The following is a 23,198-nucleotide window of genomic DNA, read 5'->3' as shown; positions in this document are numbered from 1 at the left end:
AACTGTAATTTTTACGCTCAGAAGTGTGCTTATCAGCACCCCCTTTGAACCCTTGATGCAGTCTTTGGCGAAGCCCGCACTGCAGCAGGCTTCACACATTTTACAAACCCAGATGTGCTTTCTAAAGTGCGACGTATGGGAGGAGTCCACATTGATGGTAGGGCTGTGCAAAAAATCGTCTGTGATTCTCATGCGTGTTTCTCCGGTGCACCCTCATGGATCTGCGTCAAGGGTCCCTAAGGTCTGCACTACATGATGTCATCAAAGTGTGGAGTCTGTGGAAGTCCACAAGTCCAGATTGTGCCATTTGGGACAGGGCCCAAGTCGGACGTAACTTGTGCTGCGTCCGAAACCGCCTAATTCATACCATATAGTCCGCGAAAAGCAGTAGGCGAGGCGAGTAGTATGTCCGAATACATCGTATTCGAAAAACAGTATGCGAAAGTACCCGGATGACCTACTACTTCCGGTTAGATTTTGCAGTGTGCTTACGATGGACACTTCACTATCCCATGATGCCCCAGGAGAGGAGTTATCCAACAAAGAAGAAGTTTTTCGCGCTGAAATGGCATGATGACGACGTATGTCACATGATGTAGCAACATGGCGGATGTAGTACGTCCGAATCTCATGCTGTGTTCCAGGCAGGTTTTTGAGCCCGTGAATTACGACTTCAAAACCACAACTCTATGCATTCCAGGCAGCCTGTAACCCGTGTTTTAACAACCTTTTACCTATGAAAGTGCACTGGAACGGCAGTCAAACCCGTGACTTCCCACCCGTGAACTCGTTCTAGATCGATGTACTCCCAGTTCAGAGTCGTGAGTCGTGGTTTTGAAGTCGTGATTTACGGGTTACAGGTTGCCTGGAACGTAGCATCATACTACCAGGATTCATACTATACAGTACCTACTGTTTTAACGCCAAGTAACCTAACCCTAACTTCATTTAATTCAGTACCTACAGTATGCGGTTTCGGACGCAGCCCAGGACACTTTTCTAACCAGCATGCATCTCGCGGCCATCACCGAAGATCGATTCTGCTCAGAGTTTTAACTTGATATTGTTTTATAATATTTATATTTTTAATGAATTCCTTTAAACTTTTGTATTGGAGTTGAAATATTTGTACCGTGAGCTGTTTACATTTCACAGAACCGAGAATAATTTGTATTACCAACATTTAAGGTCACCTTTGTTGATTCTCCTTCATGTAAATGTATTTATTGGTATTTCATTTGCGTCTATTTCATCCGCGATAAAACACACGAACGCGCTCTCTGCCTCCGTTTGTGGTCAACTGGACTGCGAGATGGGTGAGGTGTCCGATTTACAAGCCCTTTTTCCCTCCTCCCCTCACTGCAGCCGCATCTCACACAACGGCGAATCGTCTCCGGATGTTTTGAATCAGTCTGTGAAATTTATGATTTAGTGACAACTTGCCGCCACCTACTGGTTTTAGGTTCACATTAAAAGGAGGTCTATCAGTGTAATTTCTCCAACATTGAAATTATTTTCTAACATAATTTCATGACTTATTATCCAAATTAAGTATTTTCCCCTGAGACACCACGTGCTTCATGTCAGTGGTATGCATGTAATTGAGTTTTTCATATGGGCTAAAGTTATTCATTCTCATAGTATTCAGAGAAAAACTGTTTATTTATATTTTAGAATATTTCAATAGTTTTGTAGATTTTAATTATGAATTAACACAACACTGCACTGCGATCCTTCTCCTTCAGCCAATAGAAATGGACCTGATAACATTGGTAATTTATTACTTTTCAAAATTTATTTTTTTGTTTTCAAATGTTTACTTTTTTGTTTTATAGTATGTTAGTGAAATTTAGAACAAATGTTAAATATTTTTTGATAAATATGTATATATAAAATATATAAAGATGATTATCATTAGATGAACAGGTGTATCATTTACCTGTTCTGATTTATTCTCAGCAGCTGTTCCAAAGAGGTGGGATTTAAAGAAAAAAAATCCGAAAAAATGAAATCTGCATCTCCATAAATTTGGTCAGCAGCAGGAAGCATATAAGTGCTCTAAAACTTCCTGGTAAAACTTGCTGCTTTGCAACAATTCACGTTGTAAAAGCTATTAATAGAAAATAATTTAATTGAAATTAATGCATGATAAGACAACAGATGAGTCTGATGTAAAGAGCACCTATTATGCTCATAAAACATTCATGATTTTATTATTGGGGTATGCAAGAATACATTTATGTGACATTTAAAAAAAAAATATTTTTATTATAATGCACATAAACATGGCACATACTATCTTTAAAGCCACCCTCCTTGAGATGCACAGTCTACCCTGTTTGGTCAGCTAGCACACTCTGGTTTTGGTTTACAGTTTAGAGCGCATATTGAAAATGTTACACCCATGGCCCAAATTGGGTCTCAGCTTCTCCGCCTTTACATGCAGAATTAAACACAGTATTTCTATACTCAGCTAGTATCTATAGAAATTATGCCGTCTGTATTGCTGTACCAGTCACATCCTATAAATTTGGAAAAACAAACCCAAAACAGCTTCTTAAGAAGACTTGTTCAGAACAAGAATGACACAAAGATGTCAGATGATACAAAATCCAATGTAAACAATGAAGAATATAGAGAATATAAAATAGGTCAACCATAAATATAATTATTTTTTTAAATATACGGTGTTCCTGAAATAAATATAAACATTATAAAATAAAACAAAAGTATATAGAACAAAAAAATAAAACATAAAAGTACACAAAACATATACAAGGTACATTAAAATGCAAACAAATGCTACTGTAATAGACAAAAAGAGAGCAGCGTGTTAAAATGCTACTTTAAATATGTAAAAAATACTTTAAAAAAAATGTAAACTAACTTATAAATGTTCGTACCGATGAGTAAAGATACTACAATTAAACATATGATTAAACATACAGATCTATAGTGGTTAGTATGGTATGACATAAAAAATAAGCAGAAAAAGTCCATAAGCTATATCCCAAATAAACCAACATTTTCCACAAATTATCTATGACCTTACATTAAAAATGTACTTGTCTCCTAGCTCCTCCTAATCGAGGACTTGTATTGTGCATTGTTTTAAGGTCTGGTATTGGAGTTGAGGTATAGCATGGGTTCCTGTTTAATAATTCTTTCGCAGTTAAGTGCGGTGCAGCTTTATTCACGATGGGACTTATTATAGTCATGCTCTCTTTGTCTAAAGTAGCATCATCAAGACTATAAGCCGAATGTGGATCTGCACTAAAGTAAACAGTACTGCTGCCATCTACAGGGCAGGTGTTATACACAGCATCCTTCAGCATCTTGGATTCACCGTCTGGAGACTGTCTCAGTCTCTCGACACGTTCGGCATCCTCTGCATGGTCAGGTAAACTTTCACATTGTTCTTTTATGTCCAATGACAGCTGGTTACAACGCTTCAGTTCAGAACGTGCATCAAGTACATTATCATTCCCCGGTAAGCCCGAAAGCCCTCCGTAGAGGCGGTTGATCTTGCTTGGGGTGCCATTTTTTAGAGCAAGGTAAAATAACATATGATGATGGTGCCCGCAGCCCCCTAAAGGTTGAGTACAACACGCTCCCGCATCCTCGTCTGGAGTGTAACCGGTAACTGAAAATGTGCCATGACTCTGTTTGCAGGATTCAAGTGTTGACTCCTTGCATTGTAGATCAGAGGCTGTTCTGTCAATAGCAGTCAGGCTCATTTGAAATCTTATACTTTGAAGGATCTCGGTAGATTTTGGATGAAGAAATCGGAAGTAAAGAATAACAAAAATGACACCTAGAAAACACAGAAAAGAAAAAATAAATAAATTGCATAATATAATCAATATAGTTTCAATATAATAAGTGATGCTTACCAATGAAGAAGCTACATAGCACCGCCACAGGAATGCTCAGACTATTCCATGAAGGTTTACTGAGTGAGTCTGAAGCCAGAAGAATGAGGAACGTGTTCTCCAGCAACATTAACTACAATACAGATACAGATACAATACAGTCAAATGAAGATCAGTAGTCGACCAGATAACTTAGATTATGTATTCTGCTAAACTGATTTCTTTGTTCACACACTGATAACCTACCAAATAGAACCCAACCATCCGGTACCGTGAGGGGCCGTCTTTAATGTTAAGGAATAGGAAAATGTGTACAGCCCCTAAGATTACGTTGAAGAGACGCCAGGAACTCCAGTTAACACAGATATCTGTCTGCTGGGACACTAGCCAGAATGCCATAATGAGCCAGTGGAAACCTGAGCGGGGATTTACACAGACAATCACAATGCAGTGATTATTACCAAATCATCACTTCCAGGTAAGAGCTGGGAAATTACACGGAAGTGCTCAAAGCCATCAAACAAACTAACTATTTTGTCAACACAAAAACAAGACTTGGCAGTATAATGAATTAAAAACTACTCACCCATGACGCCACAGGTCCACCAATGAAACACACTGCAGAAAAACATCAGGCTGGCCACCCTGGCACCCAGCATGCCACCTCTCCATATGAGCTGGCACAGCATAGCAGCAGGAGTCATGTGCAGGTGACCAGGACGGAGCAATAAGCATGATCGACTGTACAATACCAGGAACCACGACACATTTAGCAGGCTGAGCCCAACACATAGGGCCACTGTTTAAAAAAGCACATAAACTCTACATAATTAGAATTGGTTTTTGAAAAGTTGTGATCAATCTTAAATAAAAAATTAGATGACTAATTTGTAGTGAAACTATAAAATAAAAGTATGAATACAGTACCCTTTGAAAATGTCCTAATATGTACACTCTAAAAACAAACGGTGCTAAATAGCACTAAAAGTGGTTCTTCCCAGGTGATAAAGAAGTACACTTCCAAAGTGTACTTAAAGTGCTTTATTTTGTGCTATTTTTTGGTGCTTAAAGTGTACTTATTTGTGCTGTTTTTGAGACACCATAAATATGATCTAAAATGTGCTAAAAATGTATTTAAAAAATGTATTTAGGTTCCATTTGCAGTAAACTTGAACCCATCTTTGTACGAAAGTTGAGTTGAAGTTCAATAGTGTTAACTAAATACATTTTTTAATACAGAGATAGTATGTTAAAAGTGCATTATAGTTCATGGTGTCTCAAAATTTTAGATAATCTTAAGAACACCTTAAAGTACTAAAGATGAATTTTTAGTATATTAAGTACAAAATACATGTGTGAAAATAAAGTACTTTAAGTACACTTTGGAAGTGTACTTCTTTATCTCCTGGGTTGGCTCGTAATCATAGAGGAACCATTTTAGTGCTATATAGCACCTATGAAGAACCATACAGTATGAAGAACCATACGGAGGTAACCATACGGAGGTAACTGTAACACCACATATGGTTCTACATAGCACTATATGGTTCTACACCATAAAAATGGTTCCTCTATGATTACGAGCCAAGAACCACTTTTAGTGCTATTTAGCAGCGTTTGTTTTTAGATGTTTTTTTTGTTTGTTTTGTTTTTATGCACACTTTAGGTGCAAAGGTGTGTTTATTGAACGGTGTGGCCCTTTTGTAACTTTATTTCTGAAAGTGTAATTCTGCTTGTGTCAAAAGGAAGTCACAGACATATACCTGGTGTCAGAAAGCCGGTGTTAAGGGTGAATAAACTGTAGGTCTGCAGTAGACTTTGAGGCAAGCTGAGTGACAAGGATTCGATCAAACACAGAGCAGACAAATCTGCTTGCTGCATTAGCAATGTATCAGACTCAACCTGCCCTCCCCGAGACTTCATGCACTTCCATAACCTGCCAACATATCACACACAACTTCAGATACATTACATACGAGACTGCATGACTAAGGAAATGTCTTGGTCATATTTATTCGTAAATAAATGGATTACACAAAAATTTAATTTAATACAACCTATTTTAGGGTTATATCAATAGGATTTTTATTTGCATTATCATTTATATGACAATCAATATGTATTATTGATATATTATGTCAAAGTAGTGCACATAATCATATAGTGTTTGTACTGCCTTTAAATTATGCAGATTTACATAAATAAATATCATTTACATTACATAATGAGAATCAATGATTGAAAAAATAGCAATTGCAAAAGCCTGCCTGTGAAAATCCAGCTAACATAATTTTTGTGATTTGTCAAAGATTAAAATCGTAGTGAATTTAATGGTTGCAATCAAACTTTGATGCTCCTAATCTCATAATTGGATTGTGATACTGTAGCTGGATTTATCAGACAGGGTCACATATATGTTGTGTTTATGACCTGTGATAGATCCCCAGGTGCAGGCAGTGCACAAAGATGATTGAAGGCTTGCTTTTTTCTGTATCAGTGATGTACCACTTCAGACTAAGCAGCTGGACGGCAGTGGCAGGCAAACATAGAGCCAGTGTCAGCCAAGCCAGCAGCTCTTTCCCCACCCAGAGGTAATGAATGAAGCACAGGACAACTGATGAGACAAATGCCAAATAAATTATACAACATTATTTTGCATTGGACAGATGCTTTTCTACAAAACAACTTATGATACATTAAAATAAGCGTGTGTTTCCTTGGAATCTAACCCATGACCTTTGCTTACCCATTTCTGCACCAACTGAACTACAGTAACACCAACCTGATTACATACTAAGTAAAACTTATTTACTTTCAAGTTTTCAAGATAGTTTTAATGTATTTAATAAATGTATATGTGTTACATTTCTCTTTTCTAAACTTCTAAACCTTTTCATTAATTTATAATAACTAGTCATATATAATAAACATTTTATAATGTATAATAACTAACAAACATGTAAGTGTTAATGATCTGTTAAATATTTTATAATGTAATCATGGTTTTAAAACTAATGAGTTGTTTCAGTTGCTCGTATGGCTGTAATGTAAAGCAGCTGTCACAGCAGGACACGCCCCCTGCACGCTCCATTCATGAAAAAGGCGCTCAAATACAGTGAAACCATGGTAACAACAGTGTGCGAGTCACACAAAAAACCCGCTATCTTCTGGTACATCAAGTCAATGCACACAAAAACAACATTATTGAGAACACCGCAGCACGTCGATGCATGTGCCAAATGTATTTCGTGGGTACAAAAAGCGGTTTGGCAAGACATGATTCAACAGAAAATACTTCCATAGAAAATAACTTACGTGCCACTTTCTCTAGTAAAATAATGACTCCTGAAAAAGAGTACAAGCAGATGTGACTCCACATGATCACTCGTCCCTTCTGGTTTTGCATGATTAGGACACCTTCCTCTTTCGATGTTTGCGGTGTTGCTTCAGTTTTTTATTAGACGGGAGCCTATGCGCTTTGTCTTCTGTGTTCAGGTTTTGGAGTCTGCCGCTCGTGTGACGTCATTGGCCGAGTAACCAAAGACTGCGAGCCGTTGCGAATATTTATTTATTTATTTATTTTCACTGTTTGTTAGATTTTAACAAACTGTACTAGCATATTTTTACATTTAAGTGATTAACAGGTAATGTAGGAAAAATACGCCTTTTGAGTTTATTAATTATACAAATGATAATAAATATTCAGGTAATATCTGACAAAATAGAATTTATTTTATTTTATATGCTACATTTGTATATATTGAAAGCATTTATTAAAGTGTTGCATAAACAGCTTGCCTCTTAAAATTTATTAATTTATGCTTTTCTCTGTGGACACTTGTGTGAATGGTTATGGCTGAAAAATTTACATTTCTTGTTCAGCAAAGTTTATTAATTTAAACAAGGTACTACTTCATCAATGTACGTATAAAACAATTTATATTGCATAAATACATAATTAGAATATCCCTCAAGAAAAACACAAATAGATGTTTTAGTTTCGTTTGCAGAGTATGCTCATGAGGACAATAATGCAAGTCACCGTTGGTTTTACAGAGAGCACGTACATTTAGGAGGGAGAATTTGCGGTACTTTCAAAGTTTTAGATGTTTTCTGCACTTTGTTCCTTTTATGTTTTATCACATTTTCTGTATTTAAAAAACGCATACTGTACATGACTCATCGCGTTACTTATGTTAGCAATACCCTTTGCAAAACCCGTGATTGGTAAAAAGGTTAATCACATCTACAAATCAAACAAAATAACAGAGAGTACAGACTGCGATGATTACACAAGTAAAAAGATTTGATCACGTGGGGGTCATCAGATCGACGCGCACATGACTCGTCACGTGATCGTTCGTTTCTTTATAAACGCCATCAACGTGCCTTTCGCTTTGACTTTGTTATTTCCGAGCAGTTAAAACTTAAGGGAGTGAGTCGTCTCAGCTAGCACAACATCTCAGCTGGCACAAAGAGCAAAGTCGGCAGACTACAGACAGGTATGATGTATTCACAAAATTACGTTACGTTTAAAAAATAGAGGTGATTTTGTTTTGTTTTTATTACTGATTTGTTTATAGATGTTTATCACGCTGTGTCAAAATACATCGTTTACCGCACGAAAAAATGTACAAGAGAATAACATCAATGTATTATCACTTCCTTGTCTGTCCTTGCAAGACTTTTGTGTTTTCCTGTGTCGCTAACAATTGTCATTTGAAGTAACGTTAGCCGTTAACAATGTAAACAGGGCCTGTGTTCAAAAACACAAGTATTTGATATGGAAACCCGATATTATCTTAAACACAAGTGTACGTAAATGCTTCACACGGACATCTAGTTTCTTAATAAATACACTATTTGATTACAGGCTTGAGACGCGTTATTAATTCCGCATTGTATTACACCTTGAAAATTGGAAACCAAGTTGGCAACATCTCTTTGTATGTTAATGTTTTTGAGGCAGTGATGTGTTAGCACACAAGTGCAGATTCCAGTTATGTTTCAGCTGCGGGGGTTTGATCGTAAGTCAGCAGGTTATTGGTAATATCGCTGACTCATTCCCAACATCACATGGGTGATGTCAATAGTAAAAACAGGTTTTGAGGAAGTCTAATCTAAATTGTAATGGTCTTTGTACCATTATTTTCTTTAGTTCCTTGCTTGCTTTCGTAACTTATTAACCCTTGTATAATATTTAGGCTAAACGCCTGCTCAAATTCAATAAATAACTATATAAAGGTTTAAAAATCGCACTGAATATAAGCGATTTTTTTTTTTCTAGCTGATGAACGATGAAACATCAACAGACAACAGCCAATCAAAATCCATTTAAATTTACACCACTCGCACATTCAATTCGTGCGAGGTTACAAAAACAACCTTAGTTATAATCTTTAAAATGTAATTATTAATTAAAAAATTACCGTAGTTCACCCAAAAATGAAAGTTCTCGAATAACACAAAGATATTTTGAGGAGTGTTTGTATCCAAACTCCTCATGAGCCTCTTTTACTTCCATAGTATTCTCTTTTCCTACTATGGAAGTAAATAGGGCTCATGAACCGTTTGGTTACAAACATTCCTCAAAATCTTTCTCCGTGTTCATCAGAAAGAAATGTATACATGTTTGTAACAACATGAGAGTAAATTTACATTTTTGGGCGAACTGTCCCTTTAAAAGAAAGTGGTCATGCATAGTAGCTGAAGTGTATTCGTAATATCCTCACTGATGTGCAACCATTAAGAGGTTCATGTCACGTGCTGACTTCTAGAGCTTTCACTTTAGCATGACTGCAGTCTGAAGTGCCCACTGCAGTATGCATTCAGTGGTCTGTTCTTAAGTGTCCTCCTAGTGCCTGGTATGCTTCAGCACTTTTTTTTTTTCAATCTGATTAATGAATAATAGGCCAAAATGTGCTTTTGAAATCATTCAAGGAGCGTTTTGTTTCCACACACGAGGGTTTTAGACCCTTGAAGGTGTCGAGTGGATGTAACCTGAAATGTTATTTCTTTCAGAATGTTGCGACTGGCTCTCCTGTGCGTGGTCTCCGCCCTCACTGTTAGCTGGGCACGACCACGCATGGATCCTCTCTCCCATGAGATGGTCAATTTCATCAATAAAGCCAACACTACTTGGAAGGTAAGAAACAAACAATTCTGTGCATTCTTGCAGTGAAGACGAGAACTGTTTGTATAACTATTTGTCTTTCACTTTTATGCAATTTAATGTGCCCTCTAGGCCGGACATAACTTCCCCAATGTGGACTACAGCTATGTGAAGCGGTTGTGTGGGACTTTTCTCAAAGGACCTAAACTTCCTGTCATGTGAGTCAATCAAATCTGGCGTGGGTTGAGATCGATAGAGGAAGCGCTACTTGTTAATTAAGCAGTTTTGGTGCACATATGACACTTGCATAATATTACGCATGTATACTGTACTTCCTACTTGCTGCTTTCAGTTCTGGCTTCCATTGAAACTTTGTCTTCTGACACAGGGTGCAGTATGCAGATAGCATCAAGCTCCCTGCTAGCTTTGATCCCAGAGAGCAGTGGCCCAACTGCCCCACTATTCAAGAAATCAGAGACCAGGGTTCCTGTGGTTCATGTTGGGTGAGAACTTTTGTGGTGGACTCGCAAATGCATTCATTCTTACTGCCATAGAAAGACCCATTAAACTAAGCTTTTGTCTTTTTTTTTTTTTTTGTAGGCATTTGGGGCAGCTGAAGCCATCTCCGACCGGGTGTGCATCCACAGCAATGGCAAAGTGAGTGTGGAGATCTCCTCTCAGGACCTGCTTACCTGTTGTGACAGCTGTGGCATGGGGTAAGTATACCAGTGGTACTGTAATAACTGGTTGTCATTGAGACCTCAAATCCCTGATTTGTTTTTTGGTTATCTTCTCAGATGTAATGGTGGATACCCATCTGCTGCTTGGGAATTCTGGAACCAGGAGGGTTTGGTGACTGGTGGACTCTATAACTCTCATATTGGTTGGTGTCTACTGGACTTATTTTTGCTGCCGTTTAATGTGTGCTAACAAATGCTCAACTGGGTGTTTATGTATTTTTAGGCTGTCGGCCATACACCATTGAGCCATGTGAACATCATGTAAATGGCAGTCGTCCTCCCTGTAGCGGAGAAGGTGGAGACACTCCTAACTGTGATAAGTCCTGCGAGCCTGGCTACAGTCCCGCTTACAAGCAAGACAAACACTTTGGTAAGAATAGCTTGACAGATGTTTGCTTTTAGTTTAGGGCAGTTTCTCAACCGGGGGGCCTTAACAAAGATCAAAGGGGGCCTTGGGATGGTTTAAAATTATTCTCAGGGTTCCCATGGGTCCTTGAAATCCTTGAAATTAAGTTTGTGAACTGGGGGGGGATTCAAGGCCCCTTGAAGTTTTTGAAAATATACATGCATAGATACAGGTCATTGAAAGTGCTTGAATCTATTTTATGCAAGAAGTTTTCTGGAAAAAATCCATATTATTCCCTGTGTAGTGTAGGATAATATAAAAATTCTAGACTTTTTAAATACATGTGCTAAACTGTTCACTTTAAATGCTTATATCTTCTGTATGCGAATGTTGATTCATACCAAAATGCTTTTTTGCAATAGTTGTGTTTGACACATGAAAACATCTCTGGTAACGTATGTAACCGTTGTTCCCTGAGAAGGGAATGAGACGCTGTGTCTCCCTTGCCGTACTTCGTGCGTCCCTGTAATGCCATCTTTGGCAATATTTCAGATAGCAATATACTTCCTGGCTCCCGCGTCACCCTGTCTTTGTCGTTAAGCCTCACCATTGGTTGAATTTCATATACAGTACACATTAAGACGCACTTACCCCTGGAGGCGTCCCCAAAGTGTCACCACAATGACACAGCGAGAGTTCCCTCAAAAGGGAACTGTAACAATGTAAGCTTCCTCTCACTTGAAATATGTCCCCACATTTAGTCCCTGAATTTGAGGGTATTGGACCTGGAAAGTCCTTAAAAGGTTCTTGAATTTAAAGTGAACTAAGGTGTGGGAACCACAAGCATTAAAATCAAGAGCTTTTTAGTGTTTGATTTTTGGAAAAAATATACATCTGTCAAGTTGTCAAGCTCTAGTGCTCTTTATTTTTTTAGAAATTGTGAGTTGGGGGGCCTTCAAATATTGTTTTGGTCAATATGGGGGGCCTTGAAGTGCTAAAGGTTGAGAACCCCTGGTTTAGAGCATCAGTATACATGCAAAAAGTGTCTTGCGTCTCCATGACTGAGTTTCTGCTTTTTACAAAATGAGTTTTGCACTGACCCGCTCTGTCTGGTTTGTCATCTGCAGGAAAGAGTTCCTATAGCGTCCCTCCTAATGAGAAGGCGATCATGACCGAGCTGTACAAGAATGGTCCAGTAGAGGGAGCCTTTACTGTATATGAAGACTTCCTTTCTTACAAGACTGGTTGGTTTATATTCCCATCCATTCCTATTACTAATATGCCTAATACTCTAGCCACGTATGAGTTTGATTTTAATGAATTTTCTTCTAAACCTTTGTAGGTGTCTATCAGCATGTGAGTGGATCAGCAGTAGGTGGTCATGCTATTAAGATTCTTGGTTGGGGTGAGGAGAATGGCGTTCCCTACTGGCTTGCTGCTAACTCCTGGAACACTGACTGGGGTGAAAATGGTGAGGTCACTTTGACTGATCTTGATTTCTTAGACACAATGCTCAACCATTCACCTGTTTGTGTGTGTTATGCATTATTTGCCAAAATTTGTCTGACTTTACTGTTGTCACTTTAGGTTTTTTCAAGATTCTCAGAGGCAAGGACCACTGTGGCATTGAATCGGAAATGGTGGCTGGAATCCCTGCATAACACTGAAAATGGGATGAAATGAGCAAACTGATCAAGACCTGTGGATGGCTCCCATTTTAGCTTGAGCTTACTGCCATTATCTGTGGCCATGGATTTAATTCAACGTTACGTTTTATACATGAAATGAACTTTTAAGATTGGGATGCCTTCTATGATCAGGTACCCGTTTTAGTAGTTTTTGATTTAGGAGTCGGAAACTTCCAGGCTCTACTGAATGTGCAGTTTGAATCTTTGATTTAAAATGTGTTTTTAGCAAAACCATGCTCTCTTTAAACCACGCTTTAAATTGGGGGGGAAAAAATTATTTTTAAACTTTGCTTATTTGGTTTGAATGGATTTTTACTTTATTTGCATTTGTTTTAATGTCTGTTGTCCAAATAATAAATATAAAACCTTAAACATTTTCTGGTTGAAGTTTAATTTAAAGCATGCAATAAAATTTACATCCTGATCCATTCAAATCTTCAAATCAAACCAAACACTTGGCATTATTTATGCTCAATATGCACTACATACAATTCTTTTCAAAGGGGTTTTTAAGAAAAAAGCGGCATGAAACCTTATGCACCAAATTGGGTGCATTTATAGTAATTTGATCTTGGCATTGACTAGTTTTACTTCCTGGGTTTGCATAGTTTAAACAGATTTACTCTAGTGGTTGGGTGATAAAATTCCAAAGCACTTTTTGTGGAATCTGATTTAAATGATGTGATCTGTTGGACTTGCAAGGCTCAGGTGGGTTAATAATGCATGCTTTTTAAAACCACTTGCCTAGTAGTAATTTATGATTGTCCAATGGGGTGAGCGGGGCACAAACTAACCGGGGGTTTATTGTAACACTGCTGCTTTACAAATTCACAGGGGATAGATGTGTAAAGTTTTGTGTTTGTAATACTTGAAGGAGTGTTCATAAGACTGACATGACGCATTCATAATAATGATGTGACTTATGCTATGAACATGAAGGCAATTTTATGCACGTTTATGACAATTGTCATTTCGTGTCATTCATTCATTGTTATGACAACTTGACATTACCAAGACAACATTAATGACCACTTTTTACCAGTGATACAAATTGAATTTGTCATTGATGTCATTAAGTGTTAATACTCTGTCAAACAGTTTTATAACATCATGAATATTCTTCAGTTCATAATGTTTAAGTTTCCTCCAGGTGTTTAACAAATAAAATCGATCATTTAATAATTCAATAATAAAATTGATGCAGTTATATTTTTTATTAAAACCATACAATAATGGATTAAGCTATGCAATGTTGGGTCTATATCGCTGCAAAGTTAATTAAGTTGATTAAATGTTTTGTTTTGTTTTCTTCTATGTTAGAAAATGTCACAACCCTCTTGATGAGGAAGTTGTGCACATAAAGTTAAGTATAATATTTGAGGTGTCTGTTGCATTTTGTCAAGGTATTTAAATTTAATATTATTTGACAGTATTAACACATGACATTTAATGTAATGTTAACCCATAAAGCTATGTAGTTTCTTGTTGTCATAAAGACAATTCAAACAATGTCATCTTTGCATTAAAAAATTACATAATCGAACAAGTGACAATTGTGCATAAAATCTTCATGTTCATGACACGTGTCGTGTCAGTCTTATGAACTCCCCTTCAAGTAAAGTGTTACTGTAAATTTCTTGTTTATTCGATTTCAGAGTTTGGTGTGCAAGTCACTAATCCAACCTTATTATTTGAATCACTGTCTTGTTACCTTAAACAACACCATTTTGAAACTCCTAGTAACTGATAGCTGGGATTGAAAACAATTTTACACAGCGGGTTGGTTGTAACACAGGGTTACAATTAAACCTCAGGTATACAATGACAATAATGTAAATACTATTAATCCAAATGTTAACTATACAATATTAGGGAAAATAACTGACAGTAATTTTTTTCTTAATTGAGCAGCGCTTTAAGAAAAATCTATATGCATTGATGCATAATACAAGGATGGTTAAATGTGTGGATATCTATTATTATAGGCAGATATATAAACAATATCCCCATTTTGTATATAGACTGAATTTTATTGAATTATTTGGGTTTCAACTGAATTTTCTAGCAGGTGTTGTTTTTTTTACATTAAACCCCACCTATGGGTAAGTTTTAACGTTTGGACTCCTGTTACTTTCGGTGTAATTGTACAATAACGGTAGGTCCCACAAACAAACTTTAAGTGTTCATTTGTAGCAGAAATGTGTGTGTTGATTAACTTAAATATTTTGAATGAATGCTGAAAATCCTTTGTGCCCCGCTCTCCGCTGCATGTGAGAAACTTTGGTTTCTAACGTATGGCTGGTGTATGGCATTGTCTCCGGGTACCCTTGATAAACTGGCATGTTATACTTATAAGTTCTCTTCTGGTGGCTGTGGTTCATCCTGTTGTTCAACTGTTTTTGGTATATGGTTAATATCTGCAGGTTCCTCGGCCAGTTGTTGAGCTGGTTGTGTTTCATTCTCATGCTCTACTAGCTGTTCCTGTTTAGGTTCTTTGTTGTCCTGGACATCTGCCTCTTCTTGGTGAGTTTGAGGATCTCCGCCCTTTGTTATGGCATCTGCTTGCTCTCTGTTTGTTGTCTCCACTGGCTCAGCTTGGACATCAGGAGGCACAATGTTGTCTTCTTGGTGATGGTCAAGAATGGGCGGTGATAGCAGCTCAGAGGGAGCCAGTAGTCCATCCTGGTTTAGATCCTGAGTTTGCAGAAGGTAATCCACTAAAGGCACTACCTAAAATTTAAAAGGGATCATAATAATTAAATGGCTCTTTAGTTGTAAAACAAATCATTCAAAACGAAACTGCACTTACAGAGTCTGTTGACTTTGGCATTATTGCATGATAAGATAGAAAATCTGTCAGAAGCTGCATCAATTCAAGACCGTCCATCTTTCCACTTCTATCATAATCAAACAAGGAGAACAGGAAAAACACCTCTGAGACAAAGAAGAAACCACATTATAGGATTAGTCACATACAAAATTCACCTCAAGAAAAGACTTAAATTCTTATGTTTATTTGACAAGTTCCTTCAAAAGCACATATGTGCATGTGACCCTGTCTGTGAAATCCAGTCTAAAGTCTCATAGATGAATTGAGTACTGATTTCAGTCTTTGACATGGCCTTACTTAGTCAATATTAAAGATATCAAGGTTATATTTTTTCACTGAATCATCTTTACATTTTGCAGGATGATATTATGTAAAACAAAAACTTAATCACAAAAAATTACTTTAGCTAGGTTTTACAGACTGGGTCACATGTGGTGGCTTTTCCAACATTTTATTTTTTTTGTTAACCTTTTAGTTATATGTCAAAGTATTAACCTTGTTCCCTTGTGTTGAGTTCTGGAGTGGTCTGTCCATCCTTTAATTTGCTCTTGATGTAGCTTTGGAGAAGCCTATCATACAGAATTGAAGATCAATAAAAACAAAGAGTGCTTTTGCTTAGTCATATATGATATTCTAAAGTTGCACAAGTATTTTATTAAATTGGGAAGTGCAGATAAATACAAAAGTTATATATATATATATAATACAAATATTGGAAACTTTTGTATTTATCTGCGCTTTCCAATTTAATAAAATACTTATATAAAACTGAAAAGAAAAAGCAACAGAACCACGCATTTTATCACTTTTCCTAAATAATACTTAGGCTTTAAGCATGTCATTGTGACAGCTGTAAATTTCTCAGCATTATCATTGATGTGACAAAGGACTTTGCACTCTGGTAAAACTATATTGCCTTACTTGATAACATGCATTTTAAGACCGTAAAGCAAGAATCAGAAAAAACCCTATAATGTTAGTCTCTTAACAACCTGCGATTGTCTTCCCCCGGTCCAAATGGATTAGCAAGCTCTGCTGTAAGGATGTCATCACTAATAAACACACAAAAAATATAAATCAGAATACAAATGGGCCAAGTTTGTTTCACACATTTAGGAAAGTGAATGCCATAAATAAACCGTACCATCTGATTGCCAAGACACATACTTGTTTAACTATTCGATTGCTATTCCCCTTATCACAATTTCACATTCACTTCAAAATCTTATCTGCTATACATTCCTCTTTTAATACTCATTAGTACAGTTTGAAATTAGTTAAAGTTAAACAAGACATTGGGTGAAACTTTGCTAATGTTATAAGCTAGTAGCATAAGAAAGACTTCTTATTTACATACATGTAAATTATGCCTGTTTATGTGTCATAGACCATCTATACCTTCACAATAAATCTGTTTAACTCTACACTATAGTGTAATATTATATAGTATAGTAACGTTAACATGGCCTACCTGGTGATGCTTTGGACTTGTGGAGCACCCATACTTAATAAAGGCAGGATGAACAGAAACAAAAGCCTTGCCATGATCATGTTTACTGCTCCGCTGGTTCGCAAACCTGTCAAAGTCACAACAATTAGACGATCAGACAAGCAATTCGTGAGTGTATTGCCGAATGACAATGCAAACACATTTATGGTTTAAATAAAATTTTAAGAGATCTCTTCGAAGAGGCAGCTGACTCCTGTCTACACTGCGGCAATTCAGCCTGATTTCCATTGCGCAAGTGCAGGATATTATACATTTGAATATCAGTTCATAGACTTACAGTTGTACATAATGGTACTGTAAAAAGGCAAGGTTTAAAAAGGGCAAGATGTAAAATGCGGTTATACCTCGCTCGGTAGCAGTCAGCGGTCTTTCCATGATGTGTTCTGTAAATCCCACCCGGGCTGATGAAAGCATCACAACCCCGCGTGTTTTCTTTTGTGACAGCCCACACGTGGATTCCGTGGACGTGTCTCGCCCTGAATAGATTCGTGCTCCTCCTTCGCACCTCAAATATTATCATCGCCACGTAGATGCGCTGACACTGCAATAGATTCGACTTTATGCGTCGCTGCGCTGCTTGTTCGGCGTATGACATCACTGTACCACGAGAGCGCAGCTTTTGAATCGCTCTCGCGGTACTGTGATGACACACGTCAAGGGGTCTGTGCAACGCTGCATGAAGTCGAACGCAGCTGATGCTTTCACAAGGACCCGCCTCTTGCATTATTTCATCCGTTACTAGGAAAATCCTGAAGCTTGTATGGAAATTCTCTGTTCCGGGATGAGGAAAACCTAGCCAATAACCATCTGCAAGTAAAAAAGTGAAACCTTCGAGGAAAGTGTAAAAGCAGACTTTTTTAAATAAAATTTTACTTAAGTTAGGTAAGCAACTCGTTCTCGTCATTTATGCTTTAAGTGCTGTATATTATACAGCTTTATTCAGTATTTTGCATCGAATAATATGCTTTTTATTTCAACCTCATGCAGTCAAGACTTATGATGTAGGATTTTGCGCAATTTAGCCACACGGTGGCACACGTCCATTTGTTTTCCGAGCACTTCAAAACACTTGGATGTTGTTGGTAAATGCGTTTAACAAAGGTAAAGTCTCTAGATGTAATCTCCCATTTGGCCCATACTTTGAAGGCCGATTATTTGTGCATTGAATAGCCATACAAAATCTTATTAATTTAATGCCTGTAACCTAATATCTAGATTTCTGCCCCTTCTTTCCTGCTGTCGCAAACTTTCCTTCACAACAAAATTTGGTTGTGCAGTGGATGATAACGATTTTTGTCAAAATGTTCGAGGTTTTGAGCCAAATACTATAGATTTTAACTATAACAGGATGTTTAATTGGTATTACTATGAATAAGTTAAGTGAAACCCCAAAGAAAGAAAGTAACGCCTTCTGTATACGGGCTCTGTATAAAGTGTTGTGAACCTTTGCGCATGCGTCATACCTGTAACTTGGAAAAAATGTTCTAGGGTGCTTTCCAATTTAGAGGATCCTTCTGAGGTTGGGGACTTTGAAGGCAAAACTTCTGAATGTGCTAAAGCTTGTTATTCATATGATGATAATTAATCATCTGATCAGATTTTCTACGTATTTTAAACCTTATGTAAATATTAAACGTGTGCACAGCTAAAACCAAGGCAAAAGCAAATGTTGGCTGACTAGTTGTTGCTTATGCTATTGTTTTTGACCTTGTTTTAATGCAAGTACATGGATTAGGTACACACACACACACACACACTCACATTGTCAGGTTAAGAATATTAGTTGTAGGCTATAATCATAGATATAAATGTGCTCTGTGCAGTGCTAGATAATAATATTTAATCAGGATATAGACAAAAACTAACAGCCCAATTCTTTCTCATAATGAGCTAGATAATGACAAAACAAGATCTGCAATTTTAAAATGAGCTATTCAGAGAATAAAACTAAAATTGCTTTTGATTCTATTAGCCAAAATGAAATGATAAGTACCAATAATAAGTAGAGCATGAAAAGGTGCTTGGCCACAACAATATTCTCACAGTTAGGACTGGCATTCAAAGCCCTTCTGCGCTCTATGCATGAACTGTTCTTTTCTTTATCAGATCCTACTGTCTGAACAGCAAACAAAAACACAACCCATTTAGAAAGTAGCGCTGGGTCGGGGTCCTGCAGGCATTTTTTCATCAATTATATCACAGGGTTAGTTAATGATTTTAGTCAGGATTGTCTTTAATATTACATACATTTATGCATTTTGCAAACGCTTTTATCCAAAGCAAACATTTTCTGTCTCTGTTTCCTGAAATTAAATCCCTGAACTTGTTGTTGCCAGCATCACACTCTACTAGTTGAGCTGTTAAGTTAAATTTAATCACAAAATGGATAAAACTTCAGTATAGAATGTGTAAATCAATGCAAATGTTTTCCTTTCTCACTGGACTTCACCTTTGGGAAAGTGAACTGTGTGTTTGAAGCAATGCCCCTGCTTGGCTGTCATGCAGACTCTGGATTAGTGAACTGACAGCAGAGCTCTGCAGCATCATGGGAAGTTACCATACAGGCTGTTTGCATCAATGAGCGACTCAGCTCCCTTGAGAACTCAGCATTTATTGAACCGTTTAGCTCTTGTATTGCTGTGGTCTAATGTAGGACCAGTTGTAACATTTGGTTGCATAATGCTGGTTCTGAGTAACAAACCCTCTTTTTTACTTTGCATGCACGTGAAGCATATAAGAGGTCTGTGAAAAAGTAGTAATAATAGGTTTATATTAAAGTCAGTGTAAAGTGAGTTTAAATATATGAAGAGTTTGGTTAGAGAGAACTTTTTCTAAAATTTCTTCATTCCAATTACTGAAATATCAGTCAAACTGCAGTTGGTTTGTTTTGATTTAACCCTATCATAACAAAAAACAGCTAAGTAGCACAATAAAACAAAATAAAAACCTAATAACATAATAATAAGCATGTTTTGACAAAAAAAGAAAAAAATTAATATGTTCTGAGTTCGCCACACAACAGAGAAATGTTATTAACTACCAAGCCAAATTTGAATGATTAAAAACGGCAAGTAAATAAACTAAGTTATAAAAATCTGTGAAAAATAAGCAGCATTGTCTGCTCTCACACGCTGGGGGGTCATCCGCTGTCAGCACAGAAACCACGCCCACTCGCGGGGGGGCTCCATTGCGTCATCAAGCCACCATTTTAGCCCCGCCCAATTAATCAGCAGAAATGTCGTAAATGTTTAATGGTGTAACTCCACAACTAAGTACTACAAAGTTTGTATTCTTTGTAACATGTTTATAATGTGTTTAGAAACAATTCTCTGAAATGACTTTACACATACTATAATAATAATAATAATAATAAAAAAGTGGTAATATTACCATAGTCTGTATTTCAGTTGTGAATATAAAAACGCACTGATTTTTCACTAGTCAAAAATGAGAATCGCAGGCCTCATTTATAAAATGCGACGTAAAAGCCCAAATTTGATAAAACAAACATACGCACAGAAAACTCGCATATAGATGTACATGCATTCACATGGATTGAAACCAAAAACCCCAATTTTATATATAGTCTGAGTGACAGAAGAAAAATACTGTATCTCCAACAAATAGCAAAATTGGCTGATGTGCTTAAACATTAAAGACCTTGAGATTAGAGAAGTCATCCGAGGAATCCCACCACTGGCTGGTTGGTGAAATGTAACATTTTTATTGTGAACGCTGAAGTGCTGGACCATCCTTGACCTGTTGAGAACAGCTTGTGTTTAAGAAATAATATGTTATGACATTTACTTCTCATTCAATTGAATTATACATGAGAACAGACATGTTCAGATGCATTTAACCAAAAGGGATGAATGGATTGGTGAGTGGGTGGGTTGGCTTGTGGACAGATGGATAAGTTCTTTTGACTGATATTAAATCGGGTGTTGTTTTAGTTCTGCTTGTAATGTCCTCCACCAATTGATCCTGATGAGATGAGTGGCATAGCGAGAGGATTAATTGAGTGGAAATGTACTTTCACACAGCGGCTCTTGTTGTCATTAGACCTTGAGACGTGCTTACATAACATCTGCTCATGTTTAAAGTGCACAGTTCTGGCTCATGATGACGACAAGATTTACGGTCAACCTCTGACTGTACAGGGGCTTCGGTGAAACTGGGTTATGGGAATCTGTATGTGTGGCTGGCACTGTTTTAGGGTGGCATTGGTGTTTCCCAGAAGCGCTTAATCTTAGCAACATAAATACATGCATGTCACTATAAAAATACCTCAAATCCAGTTTTAATTTAGTAATATTGTTTTTGTTTTTTTATTTATTCTGCTAATTTAAATAAGAGCACCAAGATGATAAACCATTCCAGATGACAAATGACATGAATTCTGTTTTTCATGATGTTATTATTGACACACTAATATTCAACTATACATGTGTCAATGATAATTGTCTTGCAAAACCGATCATGTTTCTTTTATGTCAAGCATAATTCAGTGCTTTTTTAGGATACACTCATATTATACCCAACCCAACCAAACCGTGACCGAGCACGCTTGTCCCCCCACTCCTCCAAAAGCAAGCACTCACATTGTGCTTTGACCAATCCGAGCCCGGGCACGCTTTTCGTCATTAGTGCAAACTGTGTCGAACAAGAGGCAGTGCAACAATACAATTCTCTACAGTATGCATAAATACAGTACAGTACAATATGGGTATGATTACAGTAGATTACAGTCTGATTTTAACAGGTAGTAGCAGCATAATAAAGTGTAATGTGCAAAAGACAGCATTAAATGTGATGTGCAAAGAAATGCATGAAGAAGTGCCCCCTTAAGTTGCACACATGCATTTTATGTGGCTATAGGCTAAAAGATAAAATTTTCAGTTTTGGCTCCATTTTGTTTTATGTAGTTCAGTGTCTGTATGCAGCACCATGGTCCTGGTAAAACGTTTTCTCATCTCACTACTGTATGTACTGTATATACAGTGCTCTGCCGTGACCCTGGACCACAAAACCAGTCAATTTTGTGAAATTAAGATTTATATATATGATCAATAATATTTGACCAAGATACACTGAAAAAAGTAAGTACAATTTACTTAATTTTTCTTTTGCAAGTTTTTGCACTCGGGTTATTCAAGTAAATTTTACACTTGTGAAATTCAGTTAAATTTAACTGATTTAAATGAACAAAAAAGTAGAATTTACTTAAGTTTACGAAGTTTAATTACCTTGTAAAAAATATGTGATGTTTACTTAAAATATTATGTATAATATTGTTACAAAAACATTTTTAAGTTTTAAAGGGTTACTTCTTTAATGGAATCTTCCTGATTTAATCACGTAAAAACTTCTTTTCTTTACATATTTATTATTACATACCACATTATGTTGAGCAAGTAAGAAGAAATTGATCTCAGTACTGCCATTAGCACAGTTATTAACTCTCCAAATGCAGTCCCATGCAAAGCATGCAAGTCCACTGCCTAGTTAGTTATATTTACTATAACAATTCAAGTAATTTCAACACAAAATTATTAAGTTAATGTCCTTCTTACAAATTTAAGTGGATTTTACTTGATTAAATTAAGTTGAATTTAGTTAATAATGTGTTTATTTAGAATTACTCAAATTACTCACATTTTTTGTTGTTATTTTTACTCAAATTTTGGTTAATAAAGAATACATTTTTAAAACAAGAATTAAATTATTTTTTGTTAAAGGCACATAATTTTTTACAGTGTACAACTATTCGAAAATCTGGAATCTGAGGGTGCAAAATCGCCAAAAAGTCCTTAGCAATGGCATCCATTTACAAAAAGAAAGTTGTGATGATATTTACGGTAGGAAGTTTACAAAATATCTGCATGGAACATGATCTTTACTTAATATCTGAATGATTTTTGGCATAAAAACAATATTTTTGAAACACAATGTATTTTTGACTTTTGCTACAAATATACCCATGCTATAAGACCGGTTTTGTGCTCCAGGCAGGGTCACATATATGGTTCAAACGACAATAAAGCTTTTCTAGACTAACACAATGCCTACAATCACTTTACATAACATTCATACTCTTTCC

General features: G+C 36.7%; 3 protein-coding genes across 3 annotated transcripts; 1 reads left to right on the top strand and 2 right to left on the bottom strand.

Moving 5' to 3' along the window:
• Positions 1-2,293: 2,293 nt before the first annotated feature.
• On the bottom strand, positions 2,294-7,360 carry xkr5b (XK related 5b). The gene is made up of 7 exons (XM_065288802.2): positions 7,188-7,360; positions 6,303-6,486; positions 5,636-5,808; positions 4,459-4,671; positions 4,119-4,288; positions 3,894-4,005; positions 2,294-3,814 (listed from the first exon to the last, which is right to left on the bottom strand). The coding sequence occupies exons 1-7, from the start codon at positions 7,276-7,278 to the stop codon at positions 3,054-3,056; spliced, it is 1,704 nt and encodes a 567-aa protein (XP_065144874.2). The 5' UTR covers positions 7,279-7,360; the 3' UTR covers positions 2,294-3,053.
• Positions 7,361-8,215: 855 nt separating this feature from the next.
• ctsba (cathepsin Ba) lies at positions 8,216-13,135 on the top strand. The gene is made up of 10 exons (XM_065288416.2): positions 8,216-8,374; positions 9,894-10,017; positions 10,117-10,202; positions 10,373-10,487; positions 10,585-10,700; positions 10,782-10,867; positions 10,948-11,094; positions 12,198-12,314; positions 12,413-12,541; positions 12,658-13,135. The coding sequence occupies exons 2-10, from the start codon at positions 9,895-9,897 to the stop codon at positions 12,729-12,731; spliced, it is 993 nt and encodes a 330-aa protein (XP_065144488.2). The 5' UTR covers positions 8,216-8,374; position 9,894; the 3' UTR covers positions 12,732-13,135.
• Positions 13,136-14,575: 1,440 nt separating this feature from the next.
• On the bottom strand, positions 14,576-17,654 carry cgref1 (cell growth regulator with EF-hand domain 1). Its single transcript, XM_065288417.2, has 6 exons — positions 17,443-17,654; positions 17,060-17,165; positions 16,581-16,640; positions 16,084-16,157; positions 15,568-15,692; positions 14,576-15,488 (listed from the first exon to the last, which is right to left on the bottom strand). Exons 1-6 carry the CDS (start codon positions 17,510-17,512, stop codon positions 15,108-15,110), a joined length of 816 nt encoding a protein of 271 aa, XP_065144489.2. The 5' UTR covers positions 17,513-17,654; the 3' UTR covers positions 14,576-15,107.
• Between the last annotated feature and the right edge of the window lie 5,544 nt (positions 17,655-23,198).

The sequence above is a fragment of the Paramisgurnus dabryanus genome, chromosome 17, assembly GCF_030506205.2.
Source record: "Paramisgurnus dabryanus chromosome 17, PD_genome_1.1, whole genome shotgun sequence".
Taxonomy (NCBI): Eukaryota; Metazoa; Chordata; class Actinopteri; order Cypriniformes; family Cobitidae; genus Paramisgurnus; species Paramisgurnus dabryanus.
Note: the sequence above shows the minus strand (reverse complement) of the source record. Positions and strands in the feature narration are given on the sequence as shown.